At 43.1% G+C, this 12735-nt stretch overlaps 1 protein-coding gene across 5 annotated transcripts; it reads right to left on the reverse strand.

Moving 5' to 3' along the window:
- Positions 1 to 3082: 3082 nt before the first annotated feature.
- clta (clathrin, light chain A) lies at positions 3083 to 11539 on the reverse strand. 5 transcript variants are annotated; one of them, XM_056409685.1, is made up of 7 exons: positions 11283 to 11539; positions 10604 to 10632; positions 9201 to 9318; positions 8990 to 9101; positions 7706 to 7759; positions 5517 to 5552; positions 3083 to 4128 (listed from the first exon to the last, which is right to left on the reverse strand). In XM_056409685.1, the coding sequence occupies exons 1-7, from the start codon at positions 11458 to 11460 to the stop codon at positions 3957 to 3959; spliced, it is 699 nt and encodes a 232-aa protein (XP_056265660.1). In that variant the 5' UTR covers positions 11461 to 11539; the 3' UTR covers positions 3083 to 3956. The 5 variants fall into 5 exon arrangements, with proteins under 5 accessions (XP_056265660.1, XP_056265659.1, XP_056265661.1 ...); XM_056409684.1 differs by having other exon boundaries at positions 10598 to 10632; positions 11283 to 11538; XM_056409686.1 differs by lacking the exon at positions 5517 to 5552 and having other exon boundaries at positions 10598 to 10632; positions 11283 to 11538.
- Between the last annotated feature and the right edge of the window lie 1196 nt (positions 11540 to 12735).

Below are 12735 nucleotides of genomic sequence, written 5' to 3' on the forward strand. Positions count from 1 at the left end.
ATCAGGCTGCTCTAATAAATCACTTAGGTCCCTCCAGTTGATCCAGAATGCTGCAGCTCGTGTTCTCACTAAAACTAAGAAAAGAGATCACATCACTCCTGCACTAGCTGCTCTGCACTGGCTCCCAGTAAAATCAAGAATCACTTTTAAAATTCTTCTTAACGTACAAAGCCTTGATTGGTGATGCACCATCATATCTTAAGGAGCTTGTAGTACCATATTGCCCCACTAGAGAGCTACGCTCACTAAATGCGGACTACTTGTAGTTCCTAGAGTCTTAAAAAGTAGAATGGGAGCCAGAGCCTTTAGTTATCAAGCTCCTCTTTTATGGAACCAGCTTCCAATTTCAGTCCGGGAGGCAGACACAGTCACCTCGTTTAAGAGTAGACTTAAGACCTTCCTCTTTGACAGAGCTTATAGTTAGGGCTGAATCAGGTTCACCTGGTCCAGCCCCTTGAGACGCTGCTATAGGCTTATAGCTGCCGGGGGACGTTTTAGGATGCACTGAGTACCTATTTCCTCTTTTTTCTCTCCTTAAGGATGAATTTTCATCTCTCAATCACACGTTACTAACTCTGATTTCTCCCCGGAGTCCTTTTGACTTCACGTCTCATGGGGTCATCGGACCCTATGAGACGGCATAGATCCTATCTGCCTGATGGATCGTCTGGGTCGTGGAATTCCTGCTCATGACTACGCCACTGTCCTGTTGAGACTCCGCCCTCCTCCTCCCCACCGCCATCTGCCTGATGGATCGTGGAGGTCTCCATCGTGGAATATGCCTACTATGAACTATTCATACACTCTGTCATATTCATTGAATGTATTTTAACTCTAAATCTGTCCTTCTGTACACATTACATCTATTGCACCTGTCCATCCTGGAGAGGGATCCTCCTCTGTTGCTCTCCTGCAGGTTTCTTCCCTTTTTTGACCCCTGAAGGGTTATTTGGGAGTTTTTCCTGGTCCGATGTGAGGTTTTGGGGCAGGGATGTCTATGTGTACAGATTGTAAAGCACTCCGAGACAAATTTGTAATTTGTGAAATTGGGCTATACAAATAAACTGAATTGAATTGAATCAGTTCAGTGTCTTTTGTTTGGGCAGAAGCAACTGCTGTTTGAACAATTAACGCAAAGCCGTCGTGCGTTGCCTGGTCTATGCTACAGCCAGTTCCATCCAGCTTGTCGCTTATGGATGCATCGCTGCTTGTTTGCTTTGGTGTTCAGGAAATCTTCTTTCTTTGATTGAATCATTATGTCACCACGAAGTGTCTTGTCACACCAGCACAAGCACCTGTTCATCTCAGTTGTGTAGCATCTTTAGTTGCGGACTCATCTTTGTACCCATAAAAGACAACGACAGCAGCTCCATATGTATGTGTGACGTACGCAACATACATTTGACACACACTGTCAGATGTAGATCAGCTTGGTTATGGCATGCAATGAAGTAGAACACCACCATCTAGTACATACTGGACATTTGCATTGGGTTCTTGTTGCTCTCCCTTCATAAACTCCTGAGCACATCGGCCAGTGTTGCCTTATTTGCCTGCAGGGGGAGTGCAGCTAATTCAAACAGTGCAGGTGGATGAGTGCAGAGCTCATACTTGAATAAGGATAAAACATCTTCTGAACGCTGTCCTATAGTTATTAACCTCTGAATTATCAACTGTGGATCCACCGTTACAGGTTGTCATTTGACCTCCACTGTTGATCTTGATCCAGGTGTCGTGGCCTGGTCAGCTTTCCTGAAGACATACTCTTCTACAGATACCCCGACCAAGGAGTCTAGAATATCTTCCCCAATTTCTCTTGATCGGTCAACGTTGACTCCTTTTTGGGCCGTCATGCCATTGGCGATGTTGACTGCTGGTATGGACATGACCCACAGTAGGCGTTGAGTTTCGGTCATGCTTTTTCCTCGTGTCAGGCCTCCGTGCGTCTTTACGCTCCTCAGAAATGTCTATGTGTACAGATTGTAAAGTTCTCTGAGGCAAATTTGTGATATTGGGCTATTTAAAATATACTGAATTGAAATCATTGGCAAGAACACCGTTGAGGCCTTTCCTGGGTGTTGACAATGATGCAACATCTGCATCATACCAGCCCATGCTTGTCTTGGAGAATGAAGGACATCTAGCTGTGCTGTTGGATCTTCTGCCTCCAACAATACAAGGGGTAGATATGTAAGAGATGGTAGTGCTGGAGTGATCTTGAAGTATCGAATGTTGATGCGACCAACAGCAGCAATGTCTGCAGCGGTCACATTTGCTTTAGGAATATGCTTCTGCTCTTCTTTGGTGTTGCATTGCAGCACACCACTGACCAATTGGTGGTCATATCAGATTTGTTTCCATGACGATTGCATCCAATCAACTCGTAACCTATTCTAAATGATTTCTTATGTCCAAAAACTGTATAATAGTATTTTAAATAATTAAAATATCTCTTGTGATAGCGAAGATATGAGACATTATAGATTTATGGCGGCCATCTTGGATTTTTGCATATTTAACCTATTTCCGCAACATTAATTTCTTAGGACTTTTAGTATGTTATTCAGGACACTTCATAGAAGACCTCTGTGCAAAAATAAATTCTGTTGCAATTTTTTCCATTTCAAAAGTTAGTTTGCCTGGACTACTAGCCGTGTGAAGGTAGCAGGGTGAGGCCGCCACACCAGCACTGCGCCTTCATGCTCATGGTATGCACAGGTCGTTTCAGACGAAGTTAGAGCCCCGTGACGCTGTGTGTGTCACAGCTAGACAATGTATGGGGTAAATAAACAGAGACTCTCCCAACTCATACCAGAAAAGACAGTTAGTCCTGTCAGCGACGAGAATACACAGGTAGGTGACATCCTAACACCATTTGTGAGTAACCTTCCTCTCAAATACCAAGCGATGTGATGTTCATACCACATATGAGAAACATTGCCATTGAGAGGACATTTTACAAGCCTGCCATAGTGCATATAACATACCGGAGGAATGCAGAAGACTGGTTGAAGTCCTGTGATATCTTCAATTGACAGACAACAATAACACATATCCAGTTGAAGAAAGACAGGACAACAGCTTTAATTCACTTTTTACTGACATTGAAATCAAATGGACAATGAACACGCATGGTCAAGCAACAGCTGGCTACTATCTAGTTATCTTTAAAACCACAAATGTTTAATTTCAGTGACAAACGTTTCATATACTGTATATATAGTGCCTTCGGTATATGTACATTAGGTACACGCATAAGAGTACATACACACTGTTGAGGTTTAAACGCACACACAAACTGTTCATATTTATTGTAATGACTGGACTTAGTTCCTGACTGGAGAAGAGGCTTTTCCAAAGGAAATGCATAGATTGGAACATAATGTGCCACAAGCAGGCTCTACACACACTGTTCAAAGTACACACTGAACTTTGTCATCGAGTTTGGTCCTTCAAAAAAAAAAAGGATTCTGAAATACGTTTGATGCAAGGATGGGAACCAAAAGGCAAAACATTAAACATCAATCGACCCTCGTGGGCCAGAGAAGGATTCATGAGACGGACCGGTGAAGAGCATCATGGGAATGAAATTGAAACGGGTCGGAGTGTAGCTGTAAGCACAAACTCGCGTCAACCCGTCCCTTTTAGCGTGCCAACTCACCAGCCTCAGACAACGTGTAACACGAGACCATGAGACCCAGCAGGCCCTCGTCTCGGTTAAACAACGAGGAAGCTGAATTACGAGACCGTTACAGGTGAAATCTTTTTTTTGGGGGGGGGGGGAGAGGGGGGCTGGTGCTTCAAGGCTAATCTCTACAGCACTGCTAGGTAGAGATAGAGATAAGGGGGGAGGGGGGAATACAGATTGCGGTCGTTGGGTTGGTTGGTGTGTGTGTGTGTGTGTGTGTGGTGACAGACGATGAAATGGAATGACGCCCCCGAGCCGCCTCGGCCGCCTAGCGGACCAGCGGGGACTGCTTCAGGGAGATGAGGACGGAGCGCATGCGGGACACATCTTTGGCCTGCTTGCTGGACTTGGGGTTGAAGTCACAGAGCCGGGCCACCCGCTCCCACTCCGTGCCCGGGTTGTTCTCATCCAGATCCGAAATCATGGCATCCTCGGCCGCCCTACAAGAAACAAGGGAGAGGAGGAGGAGGAGGAGAGGACACGGAGCAGAACACAATGAGTGGGGGAAGAAGTGAGACGCGGTACACATACAGCTCCAAAGAAGTCCTCTGCTGATCACCAAGGCACACACACACACACGCTAAGGTGCCAAAATCAGTCTTGTGCCCGATGTTTCATTTGTCGGAAATTTTCAATAAATGTCAACATTTCAGATTGACGTCAACATATGAGAAATAATAAAATGTTGAGCATACATCTCTACAATCTCTTGTGGCTTGGTGGAACTTTGATGGTTCAGCAGAGGCTCCCTCAGGGCGGCACGGTCCAGTCAACACACAGAAATGGACATCCATCTATCTTTAGGCCCATGACGAGCAACATACTACAACAGTTTCGATACCCGTGGCATGCCCCCAACTCTGCTTACATATTACAGTACGGTCACCTGCATACGCCACCCTGCGGTTGAGTGAGATGCATATAGACACTGATGATGACTCCAAACTAAACAAACCAATCAAAGGTCTGACAAGCCTCTTTGGTTGGTTACAAACGCAGTTCAGTACAGAACTGGGGGGGTGGAGGGGTATTTGCCCACACCCGCACACTTTAACGTGCCCTGCGGTTGCTTATTTACATTGTTCTTTTTCTACAGCAGATACAGGAATGAGAAGTTTGTTTTGTTCCTAACGAAGCCCAAAAGAACTGTAAGCAAAGCTGGGCCTTGGCCATGCAATGCACTGCAGCTGGAAAGCAGGCGATTTAGAGGTGTGGCAAAGAACGGGTTTATTTTTTATTGCATGTGCCGCAATTGTGTCTAGTAAGAGGTTGGTGTTTTTAAACCATCTATCAAACCAAAATAAATAAATAATATTTACACTAGAGGACTTACCACATCACAAAAATAAAAAGAGAAAACCACCAAACTTTTGAAAATGGATCAGTGCCACTGTCGGAAGACATTTTGAGATGCAAGCCACAGATGATGGCTCAACGATTGTACAGTACGCCCTCGTCACACCCAACCCCACAAACATAATAGTTATTCCACTGCCGTAATACTTTTCTACTTCCCACCCAACCTGCAAGCACAAACTCGGCTACCAACTACGACACAGTACACAAAGCCAAATGGGGATGAGAAGCCAATGAACATTCACTGTCACCACAAAATACAAGTACACAGAAGGGACTAGAAGGACCACGACATCACAGAAGGGACATTATAACAAACCGATATCTAGGCAGTGGATCTAACTGTCGGGATAGTAAACTGCGTATCTGTGCAACATAGTTATCTAACACACACACACACAGCACTGCATTGACCCCCTTTGAAAAATATAAAGTATTTGGAGGTTCTGGGGTTTCATTGTTTTTACTTAACTGGTCTAGGCGGTAGCAAGGATGGTTAATGTGTGTGCTTTAAGGTGCATAGGAAAAGAAAACAGGGAGAAACAGTTTCACAAGTCAGAATTTAGAAGAGCGAGAGAGAGAGGAAGGGGGATGAAATGAAAAGACAACCAAAATGAGCTTAATGCCGATGTTAAAAGCCAGCATGCACAAGCAACCGTTTTTTTTAATCTCATCTTTTTTCTTCAACAGTGTGCAAAAAGTATTCTGCAGTGCAGCCTTTGGTTTGGTGATCGTCGCTCCATGTTTCCGTGAGTATTGCACACAGAAGGACGTCATAGCCCAGGGTCTCATTTATAGAACCAGGTAGATTTAAAAAAACTAATGTTCAAAAGCTCACTTCCGAGAAATATTACCTCGTCTCGAGACATTAACGCTGTTCATTTAACAACATTTGGAGCTCCCACTCCCTCCAAATCAGGCGCATTCATTCTCGTCACATTTCTTTTAATTCCCAAAATGTGTGTGGGAAGTGGTGTTCACGACACACGCCCGTTTGTTTCTACTGAATGCTTATAAATGAGGTCCCTGGAGCCCCCATCACAGCCTCGCACTAACGAGATGAAGGAGCAGAAGGAAGTGGCGTGTCATTCTACACCCGCACTGCCGAGGCTCAATCCACCACGTCGAATCATACACTGCTTCAACTGCATTGAGATGTGCACTTAAAACATACATTGAAAAAAGACAATAAAATGCCTCTTTTCCGAAATCAGGAGACAAAACTCATTTCTACCGCAGGGAATTAGAAACACTAAACAGGTTTGCATCAATATTCATTTACAAATACATTGGAAATGTAATGCACTTTTCTTTTTTATAGAGCAAGCTAATGAAAGAACTATCAACAATCATTTTTAAAAGTTAAACCAACTCTTGCCAATTTTTTTAACATTTTAAAATAAAAGTTTAACAGCGCCACAAGGTGTGGTGGTCTCTCCTTGAACCTGAAACAAAGCTGATGACTCAAAAGAAAAAAAAGGGCATGCAACCCACAACGCAGCCTCACTGCCGCTCGTTTCCTGGCCAAACCAAAGGCTGCACAGCTCGGCCTATCGGGCAGCTAGCTGGGCTATGTAGCACGTCATCGCGTCGGACAGCAGTCGCTACAGAGCGGCTAGCCTTCTGAAGCATGAACACACAGTTCAATTTGAAGCAGTTGTGTAACCATGATATGACCAATGGGGTCTTTAATAAAGTCTTCGCTGCGCCTTCTATTCAGCTCCAAAAAGAAGAGGGGAGAGCGATAACGAGTGCTGGACTCAATATCCCAAGGTATGTGGAGGTTTAAGAAAAACCTGCAGATAATCCTCCAGTTAAAGTCGAAATAATAGGAATACAACTTGACCGTCACAGTTTGGCACTATCCTCTTCGTCTTTGCGTAACAGAGTAGCGAGGGCAGGCGGGAATATGGGAAATTAGGGTGGGCACAAAGTTTCACGTGTAGAGATTCACAGGAAGGAATCATCACTAAGAACAATGGCAACTCTGCACATTGTTCAGTCAAATTATATCTTATTTTATAGACATCACCCAAGATTTAAAAAAGAAAGTTTAGGTGACGTCAAGTTCACGCAAAAAGTCCAATTATCAAAACACACTTGCTTCAAACAAATCTATACGCATGCTTCCCTGAATATTATATTTTAAGCGTTATTTAAAAATAGAAATAAAGATGTTAAGTAGAATGAAAACACTTCATACAATTAACGTGAGCACGTGTAAATTGTTGGAAATTAATGTAATGTGTCTGCAAAATGTTTTGCTGAAATGAAGAAAAAAAAGAGAATGGAAGTGAATAACAAACGAGGTGCAGTCAAAATTGATTTCATTTTCACGGATGTGACTGAGAAGCGTGGAAGTGCAGTGGCATGCGGATCGTTCTCTTCACGGATCATTTCCTGACAGGCATCAACTCACAAATGACATGCAGACATATGAGGGGGGTCGGGGTGAGAAGAAAAATCTAGATGAATCATGTAACAATGCCAAATCAAAGTAGACCAAACATTTATAAACGGAAGCTGGAACTAAAGAACGTCAACACAAGGGGAGGCAACGACTGCCCTAACTAGTAATGAGACGGTGGCGATGGTGGAATGCTCGGACTCGATGACAATGGAGAGGGGTGGGGAGGGAGGATGTTAGTTGGAGCAACATACACATAACCAATGAGCTCAGAGAAGGGCTGCTTGTAGAAGTCTTCATCCAGCACCCTGGACAAACATCCGCCCAAACGACAGAGCAGCAAGAAGGCAGGAGAGAAGAGAGACAGCGGTAAAAGGGAGAAGAGGACGCAAACGACAAGCATCGGAGGTTACCGCGCAACAACGAGCTACGGCATATCATCAAAGGCTCAGGGTGTCGTCAGGACTCCGACATCAACGTGTCGGTTGGTTTCACACGCTCAGCTATTGGGTCCAATCCACCCACATCTTTAATTACACGTCTGTGGTGATCCGTGACATATGTTAGTTGCAGTCCCAACGCTTCTTTATTTGCATCTCAGTCATTTATTTGTCCCAGACAAAGACCGTCCGCGTGAAAAGAAGATTGTGCACCAGTAACACAGACTGGGTTGCCAGATGAGTCGGGCGTCCTGGCTGCAGGTAGTTTATTATTAATAAAAGGCAGTCGGGTTACATTACAGTGGGAGAGAAACTGAGGGCGAAGCGTTGCCAATTCAACTATGCTCCAAAAATAAAGAGTTACTAAACCAGTCGACAAAGTTATTTGTCTGATGATTTTCACGGGCGCAAAGCAAATGCTTAGTTACTTCTTATGAGCCACTCTGCTGCCCTGAAATTGTAGTTAGCCCAACAACCCACAGCGAGGTCAGAGAGCTCTGTGCATCGTCTCTCTCACAGGGAGGACCAGGTATCTAAGACAACACTATAAACGTGATACAAAGATTGCACAATAATTACTTTAGCTACGAAATTAACTTTGGCCTAACCACAAGCAGAAGTCTAAAGATTGTGAAATTGAACAGTTGGGTAGTAAAGAGCGCTGGGCTGGGAAACAATATAACTGAAACTCTTTGTTTATGAGGGGACCCACACCACCACAGTTGCAAAGTATTTGTTGCAAGACTCCTAAAGAGTGTGTGGCCCCCTAAAGAAAAAAGGCTTGACTTCACATGATTGTCCAAGAGCAGAGATGCTGCAAAGGATAGGGACACCGACGTGTTGGCGAGGCACCACGAGGTCTTTTTGGAGCCTCAAGGCCAATGAGGACCCATTTCTGTTCCTGCTGCAGACCTCAGAGTCAAACATTCGTACTCGGCTCATCTGAGTGAAGCCGAGGCTGCTGCAACTACTTAACTGTTTTTAAGTCTTTCACCTTTCTGCGGCTCCTCGCGTATAATCATCGTGGCTTTCGTCTAGACGCAAATGTTTCCATTGTTCCTGTTGTTTCCGGTTTCTAGCCCTCTATGAAGCCAGTACCTGTTATTGGTTTTGGTTTTCTCCAGCTGCTCGTTCTGCCTGGCGTGCCACTCTTCCAGCTCTACCTTGGCTTTGTCCTTCAACTCTGACTCCTGCTTCAGAGAGTTCTCATCTAGGATAGAGAATCAGCGTGAAGATTAGCGATAAAGAAGTGAAGAGGCAGATGGGCCGGTGAACACGGTGGCGGGTGGCCTGTCCCGTCTGGGCTTACCGAGCAACTCCAGCCGCTCGCCTTGCTCCTCCCTCCACTTGCGTAGGCTTTCAGGTTCGGCCTGCAGCCGGTCTGCACTCGAAATCGCTGCGTAGGCATCAGATGGACCGTTGCTTTCCTGAGAAACAAGGGAGATATTCAGAGATAACCGTCTAACTTCACATACATCCCTTTTATAAATACACAGATATGGTGAAGAAACATTCTCATCCCATATCATTCAATACACATTCCGGATTTTACTTAAAAATGAGATGTATCCCGTTTGAGAAATAAAAATGTGGGCAGCTTTGAGTATTATCAGCTTGGCCTGTCTCATTGCCAGAAAGAAGTCCTGACGGTGCAAAAGGCAAAAATGTTGCAATGGCAGCACAGGAAAAAGGAAGTTTGGAGTAAATCTAACAGCCAGATATGTAAACCTCTGGGGTCAGCACCGAATTCATACAACAAGCACTAAAAAGGAAACACGCATTTCCCACACGAATACTTAAATACTACAAATGTGTTTTAAATATATTCATGAGAATGCTGCAGAATTAATGCTATAATTTCTCTACATGAACAAAATCTGGGAAAATGGCAGCGTTTCTCAAATTAAGTCAGATGTTCCAAGAAAAAAAAACACAAACAGTCAGAGAGGTTTTTAAACCAACCAGCAGGCTACCCAAAAGTTTGGGAGAAAAAACACAAATCACGGTCGGTTTTGTCGAATGTATCCAATGTTAACGTTCATTACAATTCACAGACCGACTTCCAGGTTCAACTTTGACACGAGTCTGTACAGGAGTGTTCTTTATCGGCTATTCAGTTGGGCCATCTTTCTGTTTTGCATCCAAATAAAGTGGTGTAGATAATCCGATTCTACTTTTGGCTTGTGTCACTACACCCATCTGACTTTGTTTGAGCAAGGTCACCATGTTCTGAGATCTATACAATCTTAATGAGCACGTTACAAATACGGATAAGAGCGATGGCCAAGTCTCAACAACTACTTTGGAGAGTAACATTTGTCATAAGAGATAGAAGTGACAGACAAAATCATGAAAATAAGAGCCAAGTTGTAAGAAAACCAAACCATTCAAAGACCTTACAGACTGGCAGAGAGTGGGGTTAATATATATAGAGTGTGAGACTCTCACATGGCAATGTTACGTTGTTTTTTTTCACTGCGTCATTATTGAAACAATCCTCTCGTCCACAGCTTGGTTTAACCATTTAGCAAAACAACAATCCTCTACATAGTTAGCAGAGCCAAAACATACAGCTCTTGAGAGGCAGCAAGCAAAAGATCTACATTAAAATGAGGATCAAAGAGGTTTTGGTTTGGACATATATGAACAAATGTTCACAAGCCATATAAAATAAGGGAAGAACAAACACCAGGACAAAAGAATTACCGGTACCACATGAAGCTCTCCGTTGACAGCACCATCTGCAAACATACAAGGAAAATAGCAGTAAGTAACCAAACAAAACTATTATGACAAGAATGTGGTTACATGGAAATCGTTTTTGCTGAATCCTCAAGATTGGCATACACACATGTTTCATAATGTGATAGGTCAGCAATTATGACTACAACGAAGATAACTTACACCATCAGGGAAATGAGGCATTACGGACCAAAGGTCGTTAAGCTCAACACATTTCCTACTTTAGCTGCAACTGGCAGACTCGGTTGTGGCAAAATGTCGCGCAGCCAGCAAGAAGTCAAGCTTCGTGGGAAGCGATGAATGACCCCAGATCTGACGTTATCAGGCGTGACAGTTTCATTCATTTGAGAAACGATATGCTCGTCACGGGAGAAACATTAACGTTATTATTCAGAGTTTTTGGTTAGACGTCAAGTCTTCATTTACATCTGTCAATTGTAACCACCGTTGGTGGTTTCCGTTACCGCAGATTCCCGTTACCGCTAGCAACTTTAGCTAGCTGATAGTTTACAAAAAAGCAGCGACCTGCAGTGTCTATTTAGGACCAAAGTAAGGTTTAACTGGAGGTTCCCTAACATGAACTAACTCGACGGACACTATGAATGTTGCACAGAGGGGGACCTCTCGTTTGCCCTCAATGGCCACCCACCGTTAGAGTCTCCCAGCGACGTGGGGACCTCTCCGCTGTCCAGGATGCTGAAGCCTTCGTCGTTTTCAATCCCGGCGATTTCGCTCTCCTGCTGGGCCAAAAACGCGGCAGCGGGGTCTTCATCGGAGCCGACGCCGTTTCCAGCTGGGGGCGCGTTCAGCATGTCAAAATCATCCATGTTGTGAGTTATTGTGAGAGGATGAACGTGAGAGACTGATCAGGTGTAGCCGTGGACCGCAACCGATTAGCTAACTCCTCGGAAAGAAAGACTGCAAAGAAAAAAAGCGGAAACGGAAGATTAACCAATCACAAAACAGGATGGGTGATTGATAATACAGAGCACCAATCACGAAGCAGCTGTCTTGAAATTGAACCAATCACATCTGATCACGCTCCAGCACACGAGTCCCGTGACCTGCTACGTGCTGACAGCTGTGCTAAAAATCCGCAGTCTGATACGTTATATAGGCAATATATTTTAGATGTAGATTTATACATATATATATTTGTATATATATGTATATGTATCTATATATATCTATACATTATATATAATATATTATTATATATTAGAAATATAATATAATAATATAATATATTTAATATATATATTGTATACATATATACACACATATATATATATATAAATTTTTTTATGCTTGTGGAGCATCTAGGCATCATCGGTTGCGTCCATTGTGTTCTGCCCAAACACAGGGTAATGGTAGTTAATTATTAACAGCTCTTAGGGTTCAGGTGACAAACAAACAATCACCTGACTCAAGATATGTAGAGATAAAGTTCTTTATTTTCTGTAATGCAATTAAAAACAAAATGTCATGCATTCTGGATTCATTACAAATCAACTGAAATATTGCAAGCCTTTTATTCTTTTAATATTTAATATTTTTTTTATTGCATTACAGAAAATAAAGAACTTTATCACAATATTCTAATTTTCTGAGACAGTCCTGTAGATGGAAGTAAATGTAAATGTTTTTAAAACAGAACAATAGCATTACGACTCAAACACTGTTGAGGGACCCAGTGCTCCAGTAGCCTACTCCAAAGCTAGAAGTTGCCAGCATAAAAAACAATTCTAAACTCTAGTCTCTTGCTCTAAGCTAAGCATCTTTGTTGCTGCATGTAACAAACATAAGGACCAGGCATACGCATTCCCTTCTTTGCCTACTTTACAGAGGCCATGGATATACAAAGATGGGGCACTTTGCAGATATTGGGGAGCCTTTTTCAGAAGTAAGGAACTGTAACATCTACATTTTCTAAATCTTTGGACTTGGACTTAAGTGAGGATGTAGGACAATGATGACCTGGCTCCTCATTCTGTTAAAATTACACTCAAGATAAATACTTGTTGGGAATAAAATAGTGATTTTGTTGTAATTTAACTTGTTACGGTTGAAATTCAGGCATCAAACATAATTAAAATAACTAA

This window comes from Pseudoliparis swirei, chromosome 24 (genome assembly GCF_029220125.1).
Source record: "Pseudoliparis swirei isolate HS2019 ecotype Mariana Trench chromosome 24, NWPU_hadal_v1, whole genome shotgun sequence".
Classification (NCBI taxonomy): Eukaryota; Metazoa; Chordata; class Actinopteri; order Perciformes; family Liparidae; genus Pseudoliparis; species Pseudoliparis swirei.

Coding starts and splice junctions, on each gene's coding strand:
- clta (XM_056409684.1), bottom strand. CDS start 11,460: ATGGATGATTTTGACATGCTGAACGCGCCCCCAGCTGGAAACGGCGTC. Junction 9,319..10,597: donor GAGAGCTTCATGTGGTACCG/GTAATTCTTTTG, acceptor CTTGTTTCTCAG/GAAAGCAACGGTCCATCTGA. Junction 5,553..7,705: donor TCTGAGCTCATTGGTTATGT/GTATGTTGCTCC, acceptor TGCACCTTAAAG/CACACACATTAACCATCCTT.